General features: G+C 37.9%; 1 protein-coding gene across 1 annotated transcript in view; it reads right to left on the bottom strand.

Annotated features, from left to right (window-relative positions):
- BCKDHB (branched chain keto acid dehydrogenase E1, beta polypeptide) overlaps window positions 1-26,447 on the bottom strand; it is a 270,277-nt gene that overhangs the window by 149,303 nt on the left and 94,527 nt on the right. Inside the window, exon 8 of the mRNA XM_010854589.1 lies at window positions 22,982-23,092. Within this exon, the coding sequence (XP_010852891.1) occupies window positions 22,982-23,092 (111 nt within the window). The remainder of the gene's footprint in view (window positions 1-22,981; window positions 23,093-26,447) is intronic.

The raw sequence follows: 26,447 nt of genomic DNA, 5'->3' as shown, positions 1-26,447 counted from the left end.
TCGACCTTATTCCTGATAACCCACAACTTTTGAACACACTCTCCACTTTTGACAGCTTCCCTATTACCCCCGCTTTCTCAAGGTAGAATATAAGAAACTAGTTTCCAGACTCCATCACAGCTAAGATAAAGATGTAACTGAGGCTGTGTCATTCAAGACTAATTCATCAGCGAGCCACATGAGGGACTGGGTGAGAGGAGCCCATGTTTGGGGCACAAGGTGGGGAATGTGTTTTGAGGCCAAAGGCAGCAGCAACTGACAGAGGCATGCTGGAACACAGGCAGTTTGCCCCAACACATTGTTTCATGCCACCAAGAAGCATGGGGAAAGGCAAAGAAAACCACGGAGCTAAGAGCCTCAGAGAAAGCCCCTTCCATACAATATACCTCTTGGCTCAGGTTGGTCCTTCTGCTCTGTTTTAGAAGTATTTATTACACGGCTCTCCCCAACTTAAATGCATTTTGACCTTAACTCCATAACTCAGCAGGTTCAATTCTTCCTGATTCTAATCGCAAGTTCTTTCTTGATCCAGTTACCAAGTGACAAATTTTAGTAGTCTGTCCAACCTATTTTTTCCATTAACCATGTCATTTTTAGTGAGTATTTCTGCAGAATTCAGGACTTTTCAGAAATAAATAAATTGCCTTACAGCAGAAATACCTGTACAATATATTACTTAGAGATTCAGAAGTAGCTATCAAAAGAACAAAAGAGAAATATCTAAAAGTAGCTGTGTTTAAAGTCTCACTCCTGGGCATATATCCAAACAAAGCTAATTCAAAAAGATACATGCACCCCTATGTTTATAGCAGCACTAGTCACAATAGGCAAGACATGGAAACAACCAAATGTCCATCAACAGATGAATGGATAAAGAAGATGTCACACATACACACAATGGAATACTACTCAGCCATTAAAAAAAAAAAAAAAAGATAACGCCCTTAGAGGTACCATAGATGCAACTAGAGAGTACCATACTAAGTGAAGTCAAATAGAGAAAGACAAATACTATATGATATCACTTATATGTGGGAATGAACCTATTAACAAGACAGAAACAGACTTATGGACCATAGAGAACAGACTTGTAGTTGCCAAGGGCAAGGGTCGGGGGGGAGGGATGGTGTGGGAAGCTGAGATTAGCACATGTAAACTATTATACATAGGATGAATGGACAACAGGGTCCTATTGTATAGCACAGAGAACTATATTTAGTATCCTATGATAAACCATCATGGAAAAGAATATAACTGAATATTATATATATTCAATCACTTTACTGTACAGCAAAAATTAACAGCATTGTAAATCAACTAAACTTTAATTAAAAAAAAAAAATGCCTGGGTTCAGAGGTTGGGCCTAGGGACAGAGACAGAAAACATTATCTTGCATTACAAGCTCTGCTGTACTACGTGTTTGGTCATCATGTTAATGTATTACTTTATTTTAATCTCTTGTGCTGTCACACTCAAAAAAAGAAAAATGAGGGCAAAAAGGGGAAAAAAATTACATTATTCACAGTGTCAACAAAGCACTACAAAATAAACTTAAAATGTCAAACAGCTATGTAAGAAACTATATATATTTAATTAAAGATATAAAAGAAAATATAAACAAGCAGAGAGCAAAAACAAACTTCTGGAAGAAAAGTCAAGTTAAACATGTGACAGGAAGTGTACATATTTGGAAGGGTTGACCATCCATGACTGATAACGGTAGTCTCAATTCTGGATTAAATAAATTAAACAGGTAAATGGCATACATTCTAATTTTATTTTTTAAAACCTTTATAGACCACAGTTTCAGTAATTTTTAAGTTAAATTTTAATAGCAAAATACTACAAAACCACTGTGTTTAGAAAAGGCAAAAAAAAGTTACAGATTGTAGCATGAATGCTACAATTTCCCTAAGTGTGAATACCAATTTAATGGGAAAGTATGTTAAAGAGTCACCAGGGAGAAACACAAAAATTCAATAAATGTAGATTTCTTACATAACATCTCAAATGTTAAACTCTGAACACAATGTACCTATGATCTTTGTTCACCATAAATGAGGTGATGAATTTCTTTCTTTTCATGCTGCTCCTAAAAGCAAAAGCAGAGAGTTCAAACAAAATGAAAATCTTGAGTAAAGCTCAAATCGTTTAAGTGTACAGGCATACCTGGGAGATATTGTGGGTTGGGTTCCAGACCCCTGCAAAAAAGCGACTATCACCATACCGTGATTCATGTGAAAGTTTTTGGTTTCTCAGTGCATATAAAAGTTAGGCTTACTCTACATTCTAGTCTACCAAGTGTTCAGTAACATGATGTCTTAAAAAACAATGTACGGACCTAAATTTAAAAAGACTTTATTGCTTAAAAAATGTTAACCATCGACAAAAGTCAGCAAGTCATAATCTTTTTGCTGGTGGATGGTCTTGCCTTGATGTTGATGGCTGCTGACTGATCTGAGTGGTGGTTGCTGAAGGCTGGGGTCACTGGTAATTTCTTAAAATAAGACAATGAAGTTTACCTCATCAACTGACTCATCCTTTCACAAGTGATTTCTCTGTAGAAAGCAATGCTGTTTGATAGCATTTTACCCATAGAAATCCTTTCAGCCTCCTCAAACGCTGCAGCTGCTTTATCAAATAAGTTTATAATGTATTCTAAATCTTTTGTTGTCATTTCAATAATCTTCACAGTATCCTCACCAGGAGTAGATTTTATCTCAAGAAGCCACTTCCTATGCTCATCCCTCAGAAGCAACTCCTCATCTCTTCAAGTTGTATCATGAAATTGCAATTCAGTCACATCCTTTGGCTCCTTTTTGAATTCCAGTTCTCTTGCTATGTGCATCCCGTCTACAATTATCTCCTCCACTGAAGGCTTAAACCTCTCAAGTCATCCACGAGCGTTGAAATCAACATCTTCTAAACTCTTGTTAATAGTTGCACCTCTTCCCATGAATCACAAATGCTCTTAATGGTATCTAGAAGGGTGAAAATTTTTCAGAAGGTTTTCAACTGAGTTTGACCAGATATATCAGAGGAATCACTATCTATGGTAGCTATGACTTTATGAAGTGTATTTCTCAAAGACTTGAAAGTCAAAATTACTCCTTGATCCATGGGCTGCCAAATGGATGTTATATTACTAGGCATGAATATATCGTTAATCTTGTTGTATATCTCCAACAGAGCTCTTGGGTGACTGGGTGCATTGTCAATAAGCAGTAAATACTTTGAAGAAAATCTTTGTTTTTCTTTTTTTCCCTTTTTTTTTTAAAGCAGTATTTCTGAACAGTGGGCTAAAAATACTCAGGAAACCATGTTGTCAACAGATGTGCTGTCATCCAGGCTTCATTGTTCCATTTATAGAGCACAGGCAGAGTAGATTTAGCGTGATTCTTCAGGGCCCTGGGATTTTCAGAATGATTAATGAGCATTGGCTTCAACTTCAGTCATCAGCTGCATCAGCCCCTAACAAGACAGTCAATCTGTCCTTTGCAGCTTTGAAGTCAGGCGCTGGCTTCTCCTCTCTAGCTATGAAAGCCCTAGATGGCATCTTCTTTCAACAGAAGGCTGTTTAGTCTACGCTGAAAATCTGTCATTCGGTGTAGCCACCCTCGTTCATTTCCTCAGCTAGATCTTCTGGGTGACTTGCTGCAGCTCCTACACCAGCACTTGCTGCTTTGTCGTCCCACTTTGTTGTTAGGGAAATAGCTTTTTAAAAAAAAAAAAAACGTCACACACCAATCTCGGCTAGATTGAACTTCTTTTCTGCACCTTCCTCACCTTTCTGAAGCTTCATAGAATTGAAGACAGTTGGGGTCTCGCTCTGGATTAGGATTTGACTTAAGGGAATGTTGTGGCTGACTTGACCTTTTATCCAGAGCACAAAAACTTTCTCCATTTTAGCAATAAGGCTGCTTTGCCTTCTTATCATCTGTGCTTTTACTGGAGTAGCTCTTTTAATTTCCTTCAAGAACTTCTCTTCTGTAGGAACTCCCTGTTAGTCCAGTTGGGTAGGGCTCTGCACTTTCACTGCCAAGGGCCCAGGTTCAATGCCCAGTCAGGGAACTAAGATCCTACAAGCTGCTTAACCAAGAAAAAAAAAAAAAATCTGTATACACAGCTTGGGTAACTGGCACAAGGGGACTAGCTTTATGCCAGTCTCAGCTCTGGACATGCCCTCCTCAAGAAGCTACATCATTTCTAGCTTTTGATTTAAAGCAAGAAACATGCAATCTTTTCTTTTACTTGAACACTTAAAGGCCTTGTAAGGGTATTAATTGGACTGGTTTTGATATTTTTGTGTCTCAGGGAATATGGAGACCTGAGGAGATGGTGAGAGACAGAAACAGCTGATCAGTGAACAGCCAGAATACACACCATATTTATCAGTTAAGCTCACTGTCTTCCACCCTCTTGTCCCCACAAGATCACAATAATAACATCAAAAATCACTAGTCACAGACTACCATCTCAAATATAATAATAGTGAAAAAGCTTGAAATACTGCAAGAATTACCAAAATGTGACTCAGAGACACAAAGTGAACAGATGCTGCTGGAAAAATGGCACAACAGACTTGGTGGACACAGGGTTGCCACAAACCTTCAATTTTTAAAAACGTAATATATCGTGAAGCATAATAAAATGAGGTATGCCGGTATAAGGGGACCCATCAAAAAGGATTAGAAATAGAAAAATATAATTAGTAGGTCAACCTTGCTCTCCCCAGTTCTACATGGAAGGAAAATAACAATGCCAAATGAAACAAAATAAGATAGTATGATTTATAAGGTTATGCTGTATTAAGAATGTTACATACTTTTCAAAGTGTTATCCTGGTGGGCAAATGTGAAAGAAAATTACTGGGATGTTGCAAGCTCAAATTTAGAAGCATTTCATCAGCAAAACTCAAACAATAATTTTTAAAGCATGAAGTCAGTTAACTTTAAAATAACTACTCTAACAGGAGGCACTGTTGTACTGTAAAAATAGCAGAGTTCAGGAAGACCTGAGACTGAACTACTGTAACTCTGCCACTTATTAGCCAAAAGGCTTAGGGACATTGCTAATTTTTCTGAGACTCAGTTACCTCATCTTTAAAACAGGAGTCCTAATTCTTAGCGTATAGGATAACTGAAAGGATTAAATCAGAATATAGGGAGTTCTGACAGAAAGCCCACACGAAATAAACATGGACAAAAAGGACTATCCATCTCTGGAAATACATTTCTATAGCCAGTATCTTTTATACTTTCAAGTTACGTCACAAATTAGTTACTTCATCACATCTTGAAAGATACTTAAAAGATTCTGCTCAAACTCTGCTTGAGAAACTGCATGGTGTAAAAAAGAAAAAGGAAAGACTCAGTTCAGTAATCTGGGCAGAGCCCAGCGCTGCCTCTCATCAGCTGGGTAGGACTGGAGCAAGTTACTCTCCCTTTTCTGAACCTGTTTCCTCACCTATCAAATAATGATGCTGATGTCTAATTAGAAGAACTGTCATGCATACTAAGGGAGATATGTGCAAAACGTGTCCCTTTAACTTCTTTTATTCACCAATTACCAGACAATACTATATAATATTGTTATATAGACAATGTTTAATAGACAATGTTATATAAAATATATAACACAAAATTAGGGAAGGCTAGGTGGCACTAGTGGTAAAGAACCTGCCTGGCAATGCAGGAGACCTAAGAGTTGTGGGTTCGATCCCTGGGTTGGGAAGATCCCCTGGAGGAGGGCACAGCAACCCACTCCAGGATTCTTGCCTGGAGAATTCTATGGACAGAGGAGCCTGGTGGGCTACAGTCCATGGGGTCTCAAAGAGTCAGACACAACTGAAATGGCTTAGCACGCCCACAACACAAAATTAGATCAGAACCCAGTTTTTATTTTAATCTTCATCTAAATCCTAAGTCATACCAAAAATTTGCCAGGGGGAAGGAATGATACTTTCCATGTATTTTTTTCTACAGGAATTACCAGTTTCTCCTTTAACGTCTTTCACTGAAAAAGCAAATTACTATTACAAATTACATGTTATTTTTGCAATTCAATAAGATCATTCAAGAAAAACTGACTGCAGATCTTCTATATACTAGACACTCTTGAAGATTCTTAGGGATACACACAGCAATAAGCAGGATCTATAAAACTCCCTGTCTTCATGGAACTCAGAGGAATTGGCCAAAGGCCACCACACAGGGCCATAAATGTACTTAGTTACCTTCTAGATATAGCATCCAACAACCTGGAACTTGCTCCATTCAGTACAACAACTAACTCGCTGTGGTCACAACAAAGACAATCCAATAGGAACAATGACATGGAAGGTGGAATAAAGTTCCAACTTGTCAGCTTTCTACTTTGGAACAGAATAACCGTTCTCACCACATGGAATGATCTCGCCCCACCTGCTTGCTTTCTCGCCAAGGTCAACCTAAATCCAAAATAATTCCAAACTAAAAATTAGACTCATTTTCATTACTTCTAAAGGAAAGCACTTAATTTTACCCCAGATAACATGAAGTCTAGAAAGATTTTCAAATCATTCCTTAAACAGGTTTTTAATATTAGAAGCTTCTTATAATCACAAAAGAATACATGCAATTTTTAGTATATAACTTAATTTTATAGTCTACTGACCGCAAAATATAAACTGTCCTCAAAGATCAAACACATGTTAAATCAGTAATCATTTTCAGCCTAATATCCTTGCATAGCCAGGGAGACATATAATTTTCATCTGGCCATAGTCTTTGATTACATGTTTTCACTAAAAAACTTATTTAGAGAGTGAAAGTGAAGAACAGAGAAAGATTCCTCATTTGTTTTCAGACTAATAGATCATAGATGTTCAGATACATACTTTATAGAAAACATTTGGGTTACATTATAATATATGTTCTAGAATAAAAGCTCTATCATACTATTTGTTCAGAACCATAACAGAAAATGTGCTTTAATTTACAATGATGGAGCCAGGCCCCTCTACAAAAACCTGGTGATATCAAGCATGAAATTTGGTTTAAGAGAGGCCTCTAGTGGTGATAGAAGTTACTAGCTCCTCTTTCCTCCCCCCGCCCCACTCAACCCCCACTCCTGGGTCAAGTCTAATTCTCACTCAATTCTCCATTCTCCCTCACAAATATAAAGCCTCAAGCAAAACAGCCAATATTCAATCACTGAATTACTCAATGAAGTCCAGAAATCAACTAAAAAGATGGATATAACTGGTAGTACTGCACCATTATGGATTCTCTAAGGGCAAATTCTCCAACTTTGTCATAAAACCAACTTAGAACCATTCAGTGCAGAGAACAAACCTTAGTATTACCTTGCTAGGCTAGAACTCTTAATAAAAGTGAAATCTATGGTAGTCTAAGGCAAGCCTATCATGATAAAAACAAACACTACAAAGTAAGAATTAAAATTCCTAAAATACAACCCATACGTTCTTATGTTTATCTTCACTGGTACTATGGGTCTACTAAAGATGTTTTTCACTATTCACAGTTAACAGTAATTAACACCAGGTGCAAATACAAAGACTAAGCAAACTTGGTTCTTTATACATAAATTCTATTCAGATGACCATTTAATGCCTTCCCAGTTTCATGCCTACAATGTCCCTTGGATTGAGTATAGAAGCACCCTCTGTTCCCAAAACCCTTCCACACCCACCCCCTCTGCCAGCCTGAGAACCTGCCTTACCTTAATCTAGGGTCCCAGTGAAGTCTTCTGAAGCAGGAATGGAAAAAACTAGGGTGACTGGGTAGGATGATAGGATGGTAAAACTGGGAACACTGAGCCCTCCCTCCTAACCGTGGTCCCCTCCTTGCCCCAGCTGAATTATTTCGTTTTGTCCCACATTCTAGTAATGCTGAGGCCCTGACCTGCTCCTTTGATAGCCTCAACTCAAAAATAGTGAGACTACAACTGCCTCAGAACGAAAATGTTAGTCACTCAGTTGTGTCCGACTCTTTGTGAGCCCACCAGGCTCCTTTGTCCACTGGATTTCCCAGGCAAGAATACTGTAGTGGGATGCCACTTCCTTCTCCAGGGCATCTTCCCAATCCAGGGATAGAACCTGGGTCTCCTGCATTTCAGGCAGATTCTTTACTGTCTGAGCTACAAGGGAAGCCCACAATTGCCTCAGCATGTAGCCAAGGAACAACCATTTGCATCTATGGACACATCATTATCTTTTGTTACATCACTTAGGTTTAAGAGAGAAAGGAGAGGGAAAGCAAAAGAGAGAGGTGGAGAGAAAAGTGAAGGATGTAGAGAAGAAGATTCTTTTTATGTCATGTCCTAATTTTGTTTAAAATACAAAAACACCTCCCATGTAGATTATACTCAAAAAAAGTAGATTATAGCTGGGGGTGAGAGTAAGATTTCAACACAGTATTTTGTACCCACAGTGCCCTTGAACAGAGAAAACCCCTGATCAGAAGCAGTGCCTAAGAGCTGTGATGGATGCAGAAGTCACAGGCCTCTCCTAGGACCAGCAGGAAGGCCCAAGGGAACAGGCCCAGACCAGCCTCTTCCAGCTTTAAATTCCGTGATCATGACCCACCTGCAATGCAGACAAGGATATAACGAGAGAAAAGTTCTGAAAAGCCCAAATTGATATCATAAGGTTTGAAGAGTGAAGCATGTGGTCTCAGTTCATGAGGAAACACTGCAGGCCTGCCCTGGCCAATGTACATGTTTTGGTTACAAAGTTTGGTCATCTGGATCAACTTGACAGCAAATAAGAGGATAAAAGGAAATTTAAATTTAAAAAGGCCTAAAACCATAAAAATTAAGCGCAAAAACATATCAATGAAGCAAACAGCTAAATACCTCGACAGTATGACAATCTGAGTTCATTGGACTTGGTTTTTCTTGGTTTGGGGGGGCTTCTTCTTCTCAGTTTTAATATTTTTATTGAAGTATAGTTGATTTGCAATGTTATATTCATTTCTGTTGCGCAGCAAAGTGATTCAGTTATACATATATATACTTTTTTATACTATTTTCCATTATGGTTTCTCATTGGACATTGAATATAGTTCCCTGTGCTATCCAGTAGGACCTTGTTCTTCTCCACTCTGTATATAAAAGCTTACATCTGCGAACCCCAACCTCCCACTCCATCTCTCTGCCAAACTCCTCCCTCTTGGCAACCACCAGCCTATTCTCTTCTGGACTGTTATTTTTAAGAGATGAAGTTATATACATCATATTTTCTTTGCTAAAATGTTTTAGAAATTTTGACATCCAAAAGGTTCAGTTCAGTTCAGTCGCTCAGTCATGTCTGACTCTTCTTTAAAAGTTGCTACAAATAATATATAGTGATTGAGCATTGAGTGAAAGTCGCTCAGTCTTGTCCAACTCTTCACAACTGTATGGACTATACAGTCCTTGGAATTCTCTAAGCCAGAATACTGGAGTAGGCAGCCTTTCCCTTCTCCAGGGGATCTTCCCAACCCAGGGATCAAACCCATGTCTCCCGCATTGCAGGCAGATTCTTTATCAGCTGAGCCACAAGGCAAGCCCAAGAATACTGGAGAGGGTAGCCTCTCCCTTCTCCAGCAGATCTGCCTGACTCAGAAATCGAACCAGGGTCTCCTGCATCACAGGAGGATTCTTTACCATCTGAGCTATCAGAGAAGCCCACAAAGAATATACAGTTGTCATCTATATAAAAAACTATCCTAAGAAGTCATTTCTCAGAAATTACAGATGGCTGATGTTTACTGCAGTCAATTTCACTTTGCTTTTCAGAATAGATATATTGGTCCTAATGTAAATTGATTCAAATGAGTAAATTCTATACATCATTATGAAAAATGTATTTTAAAAAAGGTCAACTTAAGACTTAAGTGTTTTGACTTAGAATAAATTTGAGGACTTATTCATAGAGCAATATTATTGAGTTACTTATCCAATTTTTGTATAAAGCACCAAGAGTAAGAAAAAGCACCAAATTCAAAACATTTCAATACTATAATGGTTTTCGTAGCATATTGTCAAACTTTCTCTTGCTATCACTCCTAATAATTTTTTGATAATTTTTTATCAAACACCAAGCATCCAGCCAGGCATTGCTTCAGGTACTGAGAGTTCAGCATTGAGCCAACAGATAAAATCCCTGACCTGACAAAATTTACCTCCCAATGGGAGAAGATCAACAATACAAAAGTTACATAATATGTTAGATCTTATTCACCTTTCTAGAGGAAAACAAAGAGATGAAAGGGAGTCTTGGCAGGAACAATGGGTTTTCAATATTTATAAATAAGCTGGTCAGGGAAGGCTTTCATGAGAAAATGATATTTGAATGGTGACCTAATAGAGTCCCTTGTTTGAGACTGTCAACTTTAAAAATAAAAACAAAAGCATAATGTGAGAGTTGTGAGTTAAGCTCTATTTGGGGCAAAATGAGGACTATAGCCTGGGAGGCAGCACCCCAGATAGCTCTGAGAAACTGCTCCAAAGAGGAAGTAGGAGAAGGTCAGTATATATGTGATTTTGGTGAAGGGGGAGTACACGCAATCAAGCACATGATTTTGCAGATTTCTGCTAGTCACAATGAGCAGTCACCACCATGAAGGAGTTTAGTGCTTTCACAGATAAAAGGAGATACAAGAATTGGGCTCATAAAGTCGGCTCCTGAAAATATCCAACTATCTGAAGACCTGTTCTGCCAGTTATTCTCAAGCACAGAGTGCTTCCCTTCTGCCCTCCACCCTGAACTCCTTTCAAGAGATAGTGAAAATCAGCAGCTGCAGCAGCAGATGATTTAATCCTTGTAGAGGTATATGGCAAGTGCCAATTTGTAGTTGACAAGAATCAATCAGGAGCATTTCCTGAAGAGTGGATGGGCAGTGAGGTGTGGAGTGCAGTGAGATCGGGTGAATCCCTATAGATGCTGATTAGGAATCTGACTTTTCCACTGAGTTGAATGGGAAACACTGATGCCTTTTGAGACTAGAAGGGATATTATAAGACTCACGTTTCAAAGGATCACCCCTGCCTATGGCAAGGATACGACACAAGCAGGGACAGTGGTTAGGAGGTTGTGGCCAAAACCCAGGTGAGAAATGTTAGTGGTCTGGACTAGGATCAAGGGTAATAGCAGAAGTGGTGGTCAGATTTTGTACATATTGTGTAGACAAAGCCAGGAGGGTCTGCTTTGGAATTAAATGTGGGAAAGCAGAGCAGGAGAGACAGAGAGAAATCAGAGACTCCCAAGATATAAAGGAAGACCCTTATTTATTTCAATAATTAGCATTATTTAATCTTCAGTGCTGGGAAATTTTGAAGGCAAAAGGAGAAGAGGATGGCAGAAGATGAGATTGTTAGATAGCATCACTGACTCAATGGACATGAATTTGAGCAAACTCCAAGAGACACTGAAGGACAGGGAAGCCTGGCATGTTGCAGTCCATGGAGTTGCAGAGAGTCCGATACAACTTAGCAAGTGAACAACAAAAAATCTTCAATTAAAGTGTAAGCATATCAAAATTAGGCGTCAATTTTCTCTATAAACAGGTGGAAATCACCTACACTTTGTAAATGGTCATTTCTTATTCCTTTTTGCAGTGTTGAATGTTGTATTCTAAGTTGAATGACAATGAAAGTGAACGTGACAATCACTCAGTGATGTCTGACTCTTTGTGACCCCATGGAGTCCATGGAATTCTCCAGGCCAGAATTCTGGAGTGGGTAGTCATTCCCTTCTCCAGGGGAACTTCCCAACCCAGGGATAGAACCCAGGTCTCCCACATTGCAGGCGGATTCTTTATAAGCTGAGCCACAAGGATACTGGAGTGGGTAGTCTATCCCTTCTCCAGGGGATCTTCCTGACCCAGGAATCAAAACAGGGTCTCCTGCATTGCAGGTGGATTCTTTACCAGCTGAGCTACCAGGAAAGCCCATATGATTCTTGAAATCTCAAATGTCTTTCAAAGCCCATCATTCTCCTGCCAAAATCCAGTTCTGGTTTTTCATGGGCAATTACTCTGAATTTCTACTCATTAAAGAAGAATCTTCATTTCCAGCTGAACAGCACCTCAAGGGCTAACTCTGTGCCTGTCCACTGCTCTGTTAGCTTGCATTTCACTTCTAAATGCCTTTGAATGAGGTCTGTATCTCAACAGGGAAAACCATCCCAGCCCTTAGTTTAATGTTAAGGCACAGCACTTAGACACTGTTCTCACTCCTGGGAAGAGCAGAGCTACCGCCCTTGGGATGAAAGTTCCTGTTCTTATCCGTGTGACAGCTGAGCTGGGTTAAAACAACATTTAATGACAAGAGAAACTTACCTTGGCCAGAGCACACCACAGCTTTCCCTGAGTCTACACAAACTCCACTACAACCCAAATTCAAAGAAACTCATCAGTGGGAAAACAGTGCTTTTTCTGTGTATTCATTTTTTTCTTCTTTTACCTTCTTCTGAAGGATAACATACACACAAAAAAAGCACATAAATGACTGTTCTGCTCAGTTTTCAAAATTGAACCTATATAACCAGCACCCAGAACAAGAAACTGTTACAGCATCCCATACTTCTCAGGCCCCCTCCTGATTAACCACCATATGACACTTACCTGACTCCTAACACCACAGATGAGTTGTATCTGTCTTTGCACATTATATAAATGGAATCATACAGTATGTACTCACTCAAATCTAGCTTTTTTAAGTCAGACTGTGAGGTGAATACACATTGTTCCATTAAATTTGTTGGTAATCCCTTTTCACTGCTGAACAATATCATATGATAATGTTTCCATCCTCTGGCTGGTGTGCATCTAATAGAGTGAAGCACTATGAACATTCTTGAACTTATCTTTTGTAAATTTCTGTTGGGTATGTACATAGGAGTGGATTGCTGGGTCATAGCAATCAGCTGGATAATGCCCGACTAATTTTTAAATGGTTGTAACAACTTAATATTCCCAACAACAATATATGAGAGATAGATTGTTCTATATCCTTGGCCACACTTGGTTCTGAGGAGTACTTTTCATTTTACCCAGAATGGTGTGTTTAATGGTATCACGTCGTATTTGTGATGAGATGGCTGGATGGCATCACTAATGCAATGGACATGAACTTGGGCAAACTCTGGCAAATGGTGAGGGACAGGGAGGCCTAGCACTGTAGTCCATGGGGTCACAAAGAGTTGGACGTGACTGGGTGACTAAACAACAATATTGTGTTTTTAATCTGCATGTCCTGATGGCTAAACAAATTGAGCAGTTTACCCTATGTTTACCAGTCATTTGGATATATTCTTTCATGAAGTGACTTACCAAGACTTGCACCCATATTTCCACTAGGATGTCTTTTTTTTCTTTTGATTGTAACAGTACTCTATATTTCTGAACAAAAATTTCCATTAAGTTTCTCCAAGTGTGTCAATGTATTTTTGAGGCCTTTTGATGAATAAGTTCTTTTGTTTGTTTGTTTTTTGTGGGTTTTTTGGCCACACCACATAGCTTGTGGGATCTTAGATCCCGGCCCAGGGACCGAACCCACACCCTCGTCAGTGAAAGCACAGAGTCCTAACCACTGGACCACCAGAGAATTCCCAATAAATTCTTAATGAAATTAAACAAATGAAATCCAGTTTCAACAACTTATTTTAATGTTAGCATTTCTGAGTTTTTTTGTTTTGTTTTGTTCTAGTTAAGAAATCTTTGTACAAGATCATAAAGACATTCATCTGTTCTCCCAAGAGCTTTATCATAGTCTCTCTCACAATTAGATTTGCAATTTTCTGAAACTGACATTTGTGTTTTACAAGTTAACATAATTATTTTCTGTGGTATCCAAAACAGCATCATTTACTGAAAAGTCCATCTGTCCTGTCTGAACTGCAATCACCTTTGTCCCGAATCAAATAATCAACAGGTCTGTCTCTGTACTTTCTATTCTGTTCCACTGGTCTATATGTCCACCTTTACATCAACACACTGTTGTAATTCCTACAACCTTGTAACACATTCTGCCTGTAACATATTTGACTATTAATTCCTCTAGCTTTATTCTTCTTCAAGATTGTAAGGCCAAGAATAGCCAAAGCAATAATTAAAATACTGTGTTCTTCTGTTTGGGTGGATCTTCTTGAATTTCTCTAAATATTTTGTGGCTTTTCTGCATAAAGTTTTTATACACACATCACTCCATTTCTCCCTAGGTGTTTGATTTTTGATGTTTTTAAAAATATTATCAACTGTGAATTGGACTCTATGGGAGAGCGAGAGGGTGGAAAGATTTAGGAGAATGGCATTGAAACATGTAAAATATCATGTATGAAATGAGATGCCAGACCAGGTTTGATGCACGATACTGGATGTTTGGGGCTAGTGCACTGGGACGACCCAGAGGGATGGTATGGGGAGGGAGGAGGGAGGAGGGTTCAGCATGGGGAACACAGGTATACCTATGGCGGATTCATTTTGATAATTGGCAAAACTAATACAATTATGTAAAGTTTAAAAATAAAATAAAATTTAAAAAATATATATATATTTCAAATTAATTTCAAACATTTCCACTATTATCAAATTTTAAGTATTTGATACTTATTTTTATATACCAGCCACAAATTTCTGTGGCTGGTATATAAAAATACAATTGATTGTATTGACAATCAATATACAAAAATACAATTGTATATTGGCCTTGCTTCCAGGGACCTTGGTAAATTCATTTAATTCTAATAATCTTCCTGTAGATTCTACTGATCTTTCTTATAAACAAGGCATGTTATCAATGGATAAGTTTTATTTCTTCCTTTTCAATCCATATAACTGTCATGTCTCTTGCCTTTAAATATGAGTATCCTATTGCAGTCTTTATCTCAAGGGGAAAATTGTCAAAATTTCACTGGCAAATTTTGTCCACAGGCTTTTTATAGCTATTTATGTAGAATTTTTTATCAGATTAAATCTTGTTTATAAAACGAAGATAAAGTTACTCTTTACCAAGTTAATATAGCAGAATTCCCTTTCACATTTGCAGGTTGCTAAGATATTTGAACCATGAATGAATATTGACTTTTAATAAATCAATTTTTCTGTATTAGCAAGACAAAAAGATTATTTTTGCCATTTTCTGTTCAGGTGGGGAATTGTATCAACCCCTCTGTGAATGTGGTCTCAAACACCCCTTGCTCATTTGAAATAAACCCTCACGTTGGCCTTTTCAATTGCTGGATTTGATTTTCCAATGTTCTGTTTCTCATTTTCCCATCTTTGTTCACAAGAAAAATGTGTCTATATTTTTGTTTTATATACAGCCCTAAACAGGTATGATACAAAGATGAAGCTGGTTATATAAAAGGAATCTGTAAGTTTTCCCTCTTGTTCTACTGTCTGTAAAACTTTGCTTAAATTGTGTTTTACAACACTGTAAATCAACTATACTTCAATTAAAAAAAAAAAGTGCTGTGTTTTAAAGAATTCCCCAGTAAAGCCATTTGGGCCTAGGGCTTGTTTGTATTTGCTTGATAAAAATGGATTCAATTTCTTTGATACCTGATTATTCTGGTTTTCTAATTCCTCTTTGATTAATTTTGAAAAATTTGTATTTTCCCAGGTATTTGTCCATTTCACCCGAAACTTATTTGTAAAATTATTCATAATATCTATTCATTGCCTTTCTAATGTCTGTGGACTGCCATCATTCTTATTTACACCTAGTATTTGTCACTTTGTTTGATCCACTTTTTTCATTAGTCTTGTTAAAGATTTATCAGGTGTATTACTCAAATAGTCTTGTTAAAAGTTTATCAAGTATATTAGTCTCTTCAAAGATCTGAAGTTTATTAAATATATCTATTGCACATTTTCTGTTTCATTGATTTCAACTCTTTATTATTTAATTCCTTCTTTCTCTAGGTTTGATCTTTTTTCTGGAGATGGAAACTGAGATTAATTTTTTTGTTATTATTTTTTTTTCCTAAATAAATGTATCTACAACTATAAAGTTCCCTCTGAGCATGAGCTTAGCTGAATCATTAAACTTTTGATAGGTAGTATCTTCATAACCATTTAGTTCAGTATCTTCTCTAATTTTTGTTGCAATTTTTCTTTTACAACCCATGGCTCTTAAAATATAAATTATTTAATTTGCAGGAAGTTGGGGCTTTTCTGGATGTCTTTTTTTTTTCTCTCAATTTCTAACTGAATATTACTATTGTCAGAGAACACATTCTAAATGAGTTCAAACTCTGAAATTTGTTAAGGTTATATTTGAAGTGAAGTGAAGTCGCTCAGTCTTGTCTGACTCTTAGCGACCCCATGGACTGCAGCCTACCGGGCTCCTCCGTCCATGGGATTTTCCAGGCAAGAGTACTGGAGTGGGTTGCCATTGCCTTCTCCAGAGGATCTTCTGGACCCAGGGATTAAACCCGGGTCTCCCACATTGTAGGCAGACGCTTTACCATCTGAGCCAGAAGGGAAGCCCATAAGGTTATATTTATGTTCTAGCATCTGGCCACTTTTGACAAATGTTCTATATTCAATTGAAAAGAATGATTTCTTGCATAGTTGGGTGCACAATGAGCACAAGTTTACTAACTGTTCAGATCTTCCATACTACCGATGTTGTCTCCTTGCCTAATCAGCCTTTAAGAGACAGGTCAAAGTCTCCCCCTATGATTGTGGATATGTCTATCTCCTTTGATTTTGTTTCCTTGGCTTTACCTATTTTGAAGCTATGCTATTAAGGACATGACAGATTCAAGAATGTGACATCCTCTGGTCAATAAATCCCTTCAGCATTATGAAATATTCCTTTTTATTTTTAGTAACACTTCTTGCCTTAAAATTTCATTCAAAATTAGTATAACTATAGCAGCTTTCTTTTTCCATACTTTTCTAATTTTTGTGTCCTGATACTAACGGTATGTTTCTCTCTTTTTTAATTTGTTATTCTCTTTTATTTATTTTTTTTTTACTATTTATTTGCTCCTGGTCTTAGCTGTATCACATGAGGTTGTTGACCTTGTTTGTGGCGCGCAGGATTTTAGTTGCAACATATGGGATCCAGTTCCCTGACCAAGGATTGAACCGGGCCCCCTGCACTGAGAGCAGAGTCCTGGCCACTGGACCACCAGAGAAGTCCCTAAAGTAGATCTCATTTAAGCTGCACATTTATCACTATCATTTTTTAATAAAGTTTGAAAGTCTCAGTCTTTTACTTGAATTATTTAATTCATCTGAATTTAATATTTACAAAAATACCTGGATTTTTATCTGTCATCTTTCTGTTTTCTATTGACACAACTGTTTTTTTGTACATGTATTCCTCTCTTTCTTGTGGTCTAATCAATATTTTTATCAATCTACACTTCCCTTTTTAACTTGCTGGATATACAGTTTCACTATTATTTCAGTTGTTACTCTAGAGATTACAACATGTATCATCGTATCTTTTAGTGAAAATGCACTGCTGATAAATTCTCTCAAATTCTATTTGTCTAAACTATTTATTTCACTTTAATTTTAAAGGAATGTTTTCAATGGGTAGAGAATTCTAGGTTGGCATCTCCAGCAATTTGAGATGTCATTCCATCATGGATATGGGTGTAATTTTCTTTCAATATATCCCTCTTAGCGGTTCATGAAGCATCTTGAATTTGTGGGCTGATGTCACAAAAGTTCCATGAGAAATACTTTTAGATATTGTATCTGAGCAATTCATTCTCTCTTCTCCTTTATCAATCTTACAATAGATCTTTTGATCACATTACAAATGTCTTTTATGCTCTTTTCTATTTTAGTCTATTTTTTTTCCTGCCTGTGCTTCAGTTTAGACATTTTCTATTAACTTGCCTTCTAGTTCATTAATCGTATCATCTGCTAAGTTCAATATGCTTTTAAACACATCCATTGAGTTCTGTCAAAAAAAATCTTTTTTGGTTCTACAATGCTTCACACACACACACACACACACACACACCCACTCCAATTTTCTAGAATAATTCTATACTTCTTGCCTCTTTTGTCTCTTTTTTCTCTGTGTTCCTAAACATAATAATCATAACGTCCTCATCTGCTAACTCCAATATCTGGATCACCTGTGTTTCTGCTTTCTATTGCTTTATTTTTCTCTTGGTTTTTGCTCAGTTGGTCCTGTCTCTTCATATACTTTGCAAAAAAAATTTTTTTTTATTGAATGCTGATTGTTAAGAAGTTAAAAGATGCTTGCTCCTTTGAAGAAAAGCTATGACAAACCTAGACAGCATATTAAAAAGCAGAGACATCACTTTGCCAACAAAAGTCTGTCTAGTCAAAGCTACGGTTTTTCCAGTAGTCATGTATGAATGTAAGATTTGGACCATAAAGAAGGCTGAGCACTGAAGAACTGATGTTTTCCAACTGTGGTGCTGGAGAAGACTTTTGAGAGTCCATTGGACTGCAAGGAGACCAAACTAGTCAATCCTAAAGGAAATCAACCCTCAATATCCACTGGAAGGACTGATGCTGAAGCTGAAGTTCCCATACTTAGGCCACCTGATGCCAAGAGCTGACTCATTAAAAAAGACCCTGATGCTGGGAAAGACTGAAGGCAAGAGGAGATGAGGGCAACAGAGGATGAGCTGGTTGGATGACATCACTGATTCAATGGACATGAGTTTGAGCAAGATCCAGGAGATGGTGAAGGACAAGGAAGCCTGGCGTGCTGCAGTCCATGGGGTCAAAAAGAGTCAGACACGATTGAGCAGCTGAACAGCAACAACAAGAGGTTCCAGGTGATGGGAAGATGCCTCCCTGCTCTAGGCAGATAGAGCATAAGGTAAATTACATTAATTCAATAAGGAACTGAGAAGGGTAGAGGTGCATGCAGGTTTGGGAAGATGTGATCTATTTCTGACTGCCTCTAAACAAAGACCTGACTCCATAGCTTTCAATGGAAAGTATAATGGGCCTTTGTCACTTCAGCCTCAAGTGACAGCTTGGCATTTCAGATCATTCTGCTTAGCTGCCATCATACAGATCCCTAGAATTTGGCAAATATCTTGAGACAGAGACTATGTTTAAGACCCTTCAAGTTTCCAATTCTGTCCTTGAGTGAGTGAGTGAAAGTTGCTCAGTCATGTCCAACTCTTTGCAACTTCACGGACTATACAGTCCATGGAACTCTCCAGGCCAGAATCCTGGAGTGGGTAGCCCTTCCTTTCTCCAGGGGATCTTCCCAACCCGGGGATCAAACCCAGGTCTCCCACATTGTGGGCAGATTTTTTACCAGTTGAGCCACAAGGGAAGCCCAAAAACACTGGAGTGGGCAGCCTATCCCTTCTCCAGCAGATCTTCCAATCCAGGAATCCAACTGGGGTCTCCTGCATTGCAGGCAGATTCTTTACCAACTAAGCTATTTACAACCCCATGAAACAAAGTTTCTATGCACCTGGATTCTCAGCTTCTAATTGAGACAAACTGGTGTCCCCAGGTAAAGAGCAGCTGCAGGTCAGTGTCAATTTACCACTCATTTCAGGTCTTGCCACTCTCATCACTGCTGATCTCAGACCACTCTGCTGCTGCTAAGTCGCTTCAGTCGTGTCCGACTCTGTGCGACCCCAGAGACGGTAGCCCACCAGGCTCCACCACCCCTGAGATTCTCCAGGCAAGAACACTGGAGTGGGTTGCCATTTCCTTCTCCAATGCATGAAAGTGAAAAGTGAAAGTGAAGTCGCATATGACTCTTAGTGACCCCATGGACTGCAGCCTACCAGGCTCCTCCGTCCATGGGATTTTCCAGGCACGAGTACTGGAGTGGGGTGCCATTGCCTTCTCCGAGACCACTCTACCCCTACAGAAACCCCCAGGCCTCAGGGTAGGTCTCTGTCTCCTAAATACTTCAAAACTCAAGGATTTCTATTCTGCTTTCCAGTGGCTTCCAGCTTAACTGTTTAATATCAGGTTTAGAATTGAGTAGATAAACTGACTATGGTTCTTAGGCCCACTGCAGTCTCCCAACTTTACAGTTTCTCTGAGCAACAATTAGAAACCCTGCTGTTTGGATGGACCTGGAGCACATCATGCTCAGTGAAATAATTCAGACAGAGAAAGATAAATACTTATATGTGGAATCTAAAAACTACACCAAACTAGTGAATATAACAAAAAAAGAACATACTCACAGATAGAGAGAACAAACAGGTGGTTACCAGAGGGGAGTGCGAAACGGTAAGAGAGGAGTAAAGAGGTACAAACTACTATGTATAAAATAAATAAGCTACAAGGATATATTGCACAGCACAGGGAATATAGCCAATATTTCATAACTTCAAATGGCATACAATCTATAAAAACTCTGAATCACTGTGTTGTGCACCTGAAGCTAATATAATATTGTAAATCAACTATACCTCAATAAAAAGTTAATTAAAAAAAAAAACTCTGTTGTTCTGTCTCCAAGCAACTATTCCAGTTTATAACTTTTAAACAATGTTTTAAAGCTTAAGCAAAAAGTATGACAACGTTTTAAAAACATAGTGAAATTCAGATCACGTTAACAATGTTCCAGAGTCCTTGTACTATATGCACAGTATGGTAATGTTTATGTTCAATAAATTATGTTTACCTTTAATAGGCTTTTTTTGATTAGGTATTCCAAGCAATGTATTTTGGTATTGAGTTTAACATGTAATGAATAAAGCTAGAGATCTAATTTTGTCATAAGACAAAAACAACCAATAAAACAACACTAACTGAAAGAGATAGACGTAAATTTTGATTACTATAGAACTCATAAAAATAAAGAAAAGTTGAATTATTATTATTAAATAACAATCAAATTATTATTTAATAGTTGAATTATTATTATTATTAAACAAAAAAAATCTCATTTTTAAAATCAGTGTTTAGTTATAGGGCCCTCTTTCTTAAAATCATCTTTGATTCCTAGAAGATGCCAAGTATCAAAAATTTTCTTTTGTGTGTGAAAAGAAACCTGAAGATGTACCGTGATCAACAATGAAGAGAGACACAAATATACTCAAAGTCATCAAGAAATGATAAGCTGGCTTCTACTACTATAACTGGAGGGTCATCAGCTAGAAAAATAACATGATGAAAGCATCAGTCAGAGGTTTGCTGCATTTCTTCCCTGTTCAGTAGAGGCTTTTAGTCTCCTCTTTCATCATCTCCAGTCATACAGAGTCCTAAGGAACAGGGTCTACATTCCAGGATCCTACAAAGATGCAACCACTAGATTTAATAAAGGGTAGGGGTGGGGATGGGGTTAATGCTCACAGACACAAATTGATATAAATATAGTTTTCCACTTCTTTCTTCCTCTACTTCTTCTCACTTTACTTTCATGGTTACCAACTGGAGTGTTACTTCATTTGTGTTTACCATAAGCTGCTTCAAATTTTTTGACTATATAATGTATAAAAATATTTAAATAAGGTTTACACATGTAAATATATGTTCCAACCATATATCAGTACTCTCCACTGCACCATGACATAGCATCATATGCTCATGCAAAAGCACCATTCACATTATAAATATAAACCCCCAAGTGAGGGAGACACACTGCAAAAGAGAAGTCCACTCTGGGGCAAAGGCTATCGGCCCCTGTTTAACCACAATTTGGAACACTGGCTATTTGAAAGGAAACAATGTCTGACATGACTTGAAAATGCTGCAAAAAGCATTATTTTCATGTAGTTACAAGTAGCTCAACCTAAAACACTGCCCTTTATTATGAAAACTATAAATATACGGACTTAGAATGTTATTGAAACCATTTGTAATCATCGCATGTGTTTCCACAGTGTCCAGTGAGTCTACGGAACATTTACTGGAACAAACCTGAAATCTTCCTCTAAATTATGAAACAATCGCTACCTAAAAACACCCTGTGCTATCGGAGAAGGAAAAGGCAACCCACTCCAGTATTCTCGCCTGGAAAATCCCATGGGCAGAGGAGCCTGGCAGGCTACAGTCTATGGACTTGCAAAGAGTTGGCCATGAGTTAGCGACTAAGCATGCACAAACACCCTATGCTATACTTTTATAGCAGCAGTAACTGCAGATTATTTTTATGTAATAACCTAAGAAACAGCCTATGAAAGCTACCAGAATGCCAAAACTCTTGAATATAATAAACATGAAATACTCTCAGTCTTATGACTCATTTGCTATAAAAGTAGATCAAGAAAAATTACGCACAATGTGACCTAAACTTTAGTAGATAAGATCATCACATATACAAAAAAGAACTTAACCTTCCTTATATACCAATTTAGTAACAGATGTACTCCAACTTATCTAGACATTAATGTGAAAGATATCAGTTACAGCCAATAAGTGAGAACTAAACTATAATCTTGAGAGGGGACTACATGAATCCTATTAACAGTAAGAACAAGATCAATGTCAACAAGCCAAAGTTCTTGAGACTACTTAGGTAGAAAACTGTAAATCAGAGCAGCCAGAATCCCATGACATAATATGAACCTGTGATCCACATTATTAAAGTTATATAAAGACGTTGCTTTAAAAAAAAAAAAAATCCACCTCACTTCTCTTTCGGAGAAGTAACAAAATGAGAATTCAGCCAAACCGTTTAGCTGGCTATATTAAACCTGGCTTACTGAACCATAACCAATAAGAAGTTTAAAAACCCAGGTGATTCCAACAGCCCTGATATGTTCTCATTTGCACTGGTCCATTATGCACACAAGTCAACCCGAGCTGGCTGCATGCAGAACAGGAGTTGTAATATTTTAAACACAGAACCGAGGGAAGGAAAAATCCTGAAGCGATTTGTTTCCTTGAGCAGCAAGCTCATACATTTCATTCAGGGTATAAGTTTTGAAGTTTTAAAATCGGTTGAAAAGGCTCAGGAAGCTCACAATTTAAAACAATTATTTGCAAGGACCCAACACATTTGGGAAAGGGTTTTTGGTAAACAGATTTTGAGGAAAGGACACTACCAACACTATATTCATACCTTGCAAACTGTATCCACATCCCAAGGTAGTATAGTCCTCAGATCAATGACCTCACAAGACACCCCAAGCTTCTCTCGAGCCATGGCAGCCACCTCTCGGATCACATGAACCTGAAAAAAACAGGAAAACAGGCAGAGGATGACTACAGAGAAAAGCTAGGTGAATTCTGACATTCTTAATAGAGACCGTGTTTAAGATCAGAAGACTTGATTTGCAAGGAGAATTTCTTTTAGATGTAGAAGCCCAGTACTCCAACAAAATAATCAGATATAAACGTCCAGAAAACAGCTGGAAAGAGATTCTTTGAGAAAAGGAAAGCAGTCAGTGCCAGAGATAATGATTCCAAGATACCAACACAGAGAAGGTTAATAGAGTCATAGGAAGAGGTTGAATTTCTAGAAAAGGTATGTAGGAGTAGTAAAGGGCAAAAATCACAGGACCCTGTAGATGACCCACATTAAAGAGGAAAGTAGAGGAATAGCGAGCTGAAGAATAGGAAGAGGAGGAAAAGAAAGAAGAAAAGGAGAAAGGAGGGGGAGGAGAATAAAAAGAAGCAAAAACATAGTTAAAGAAACAGAAAGAAAACCAGAAGACAATATATCCCAGAAACTAAAGGCTTCATAAAGACAGTAGTCAGTTGGTATCTCATACTACAGTAATATGAGATAAGGGTTGGATTTAGCAATTAGAAAGATTAGCAATATTAGCACAAATAGTTTTAACTAGTGGGAACAGAACTCATGGGTAAATAAGTTTTTTTAAAAAAATAATGAAGGAATTAAATGTAGGGAATAGAAAGTAGCTGCTCAAGTTTAATGATAAAAGAGGAAGATACACTGATATTTAAAGGAAAGGTGGCATAGAGAAAAGTACTTTTTTAAGTAGAAAAGAGAGAGACACATTTTGTTTTTAATAAGACATTGAAACATGTATAATATCATGTATGAAACGAGTCGCCAGTCCAGGTTCGATTCATGATACTAGATGCTTGGGGCTGGTGCACTGGGACGACCCAGAGGGATGGTATGGGGAGGGAGGAGGGAGGAGGGTTCAGGATGGGGAACACATGTATACCTGTGGCGGATTTATTTCAATATTTGGCAAAACCAATACAATATTGTAAAGTTTAAAAATAAAATAAAATTAAAAAAAAAACACATTGAAATGATAGCAATGACAAAAAAAAAAAGAAGGACATGGAAAGGAGAAACTGAAGATACAGGAGAGAGGGACCAGCTGATGAATAGCAAGCAGTCCTCGAGAAGGAGAAACAGAATATATTCTGAAACAGATTTGGAAAGGTAGCTGTGAAAACCAGACACTTCTTGGGAAACAAAAGGAAAAGTGGTAAGAACTGGCAGCAGAGGTGATGGTGGGAAGGAAAAGCAAGCTGCAGTTACAACCCAACACACTCTAGCTTATCTACTAAAAGGAGCGACAAGGACACATGCGGAGGGTGAGTTTTTTAAAGGGGGACTCAGAAAAGGGGGAGAGCACAAAAGGTTTGCAAAACCCACCGTGGGTACCATCATCAGATGTAACACACCAACCAGCATGGTTATGCCACAGGAGGTGAGAAACCACGAGGGCTGCCGCTCTCCAAGCCACAAGTCAGGTGCAGAAGAGAGAAGGAAGCTGTCGGATTGCGAATGATTTCATAATCTTCTTTGTATTTTACAGTATTAAATTTTCTAAAATAAGAAGTACCTCCTTTTCACAGAAAAAAAACCTGATCATTTCTTTCTTTTTTTAATTTTTATTGGAGAATAGTTGATTTACAATGTTGTGTTATTTCAGGTAAACAGCAAAGTGAATCAGTTCTACATTTACATATATCCCGTCTTTTTTAGATTCTTTTCCATGTAGACCACTACAGAGTAAAGAGTACAGTTCCCTGTGCTATAACAGTAGGTCCTTGTTGGTTATCTATTTTACATATAGCAGTGGATACTTGTCAGTCCCAAAGAGAGACAGAAGGCTATGGCCAGAGAATGAGTCCTGAGCTTAAAAGTTTGGAAATAGAGCAATATGATAATAAGCTCTGAGGAAAACTAAGACAGATCAGCTCACTAGGGGAAGGTATGAAATAATGAGGCTGAACCAGTGGATGGGTCCATGTAGCCAGCAAAATAATCACAAGAGATGGAAACAGATGGGATGAAAACATCACTAACCATCAGGGAAATTCAAATCAAAGCCACGTGATATCACCTCTCACTTGTCAGCATAGCTATCATCAAAAAGAACACAAATAACAAATGTTGGCAAGGAAAAGGAGAAAAGAGATCCCTTGTACACTGTTGGAATGTAAACTGGTGCAACCGCTCCAGAAAATAGTACAAAGGTTCCTCAAAAGACTAAAACTAGAACTATCATATGACCTGGCAATTCCACTCTTGGGTATACATACAAAAAAGAAAAAGAAAAACATTGATTTTAAAGATAATGCACCCCACTGGTCATAGCAACATTATCTACAATTGCCAAGGTATGAAAGCAACCTAAGTATCTATCAAAAGAATGGATAAAGAAGCTGTGAAATATATATACATAAATAGATAGACACACACTACTTAGCCATTAAAAAAAAATGAATAAAATTTTGCCATTTGCAGCAACATGGACGGACTTGGAGGGCATTACGCTAAGTGAAAAAGATCAGACAGAGAAAGACAAATACTGCAGCATATCACTTACATGTGGAATCTAAAAAATACAACAAACTAGTAAATAAAAAAGCAGCAGCAGCAGACTCACAGATACAGAGAACAAACTAGTGGTTACCTGTGGGGAGACAGAACCACGGAGGGGAACTACAGGGATGGGGGATAAAAAAGGAAGGGGTTACTATGGGATTATATGAAGTCGTATGCATGAAACTTTTGAAAATTCTAAAGCACTACAGAATTTTTAAATCTTTAATTCAATAGCATAATTAGAATAATGGTCAAAAAAAGAAGATGGTATGTCAAAAGCAGCAACAAGTAGTGAGGATGCCTAATGTGTGCTTCAAAAGAAAGCGTCTAATGAATACATTTTTGTAAACTATCAACATATTTTTAAAGGCTTCACCATATACATATGAATGGAAAGGCATCTTGCCTTCAACCAGAAATCAGTACCAGACACAGATATAGCATCAAACAAGATTTAAATATGAGAAATAAGGGAGACATGTTTAATGCTTCAGAGAATCAGAATTAAAAATGAGAGCTTCCAATGTGCAGAGCAGCAATGGAGACACAGACATTGAGAACAGACTTATGGACACAGCTGGGGGTGGTGGGGTGCAGCGGGGAGGAAGGAGAGGCTGAGATGTACAGAAAGAGTACCATGGAAACATGTATTACCATATGTAAAATAGACAGCCAATGGGAGTTTGCTGTATGAGTCAGGGAACTCGAAACCAGGGCTCAGTAACAACCTAGAGGGGTGGGATGGGGAGGGAGGCGGGAGGGATGTTCA

Source organism: Bison bison, unplaced genomic scaffold (assembly GCF_000754665.1).
Source record: "Bison bison bison isolate TAMUID 2011002044 unplaced genomic scaffold, Bison_UMD1.0 scf7180017864344, whole genome shotgun sequence".
Taxonomy (NCBI): Eukaryota; Metazoa; Chordata; class Mammalia; order Artiodactyla; family Bovidae; genus Bison; species Bison bison.
This window is presented reverse-complemented; position numbering and strand designations above follow the sequence as displayed.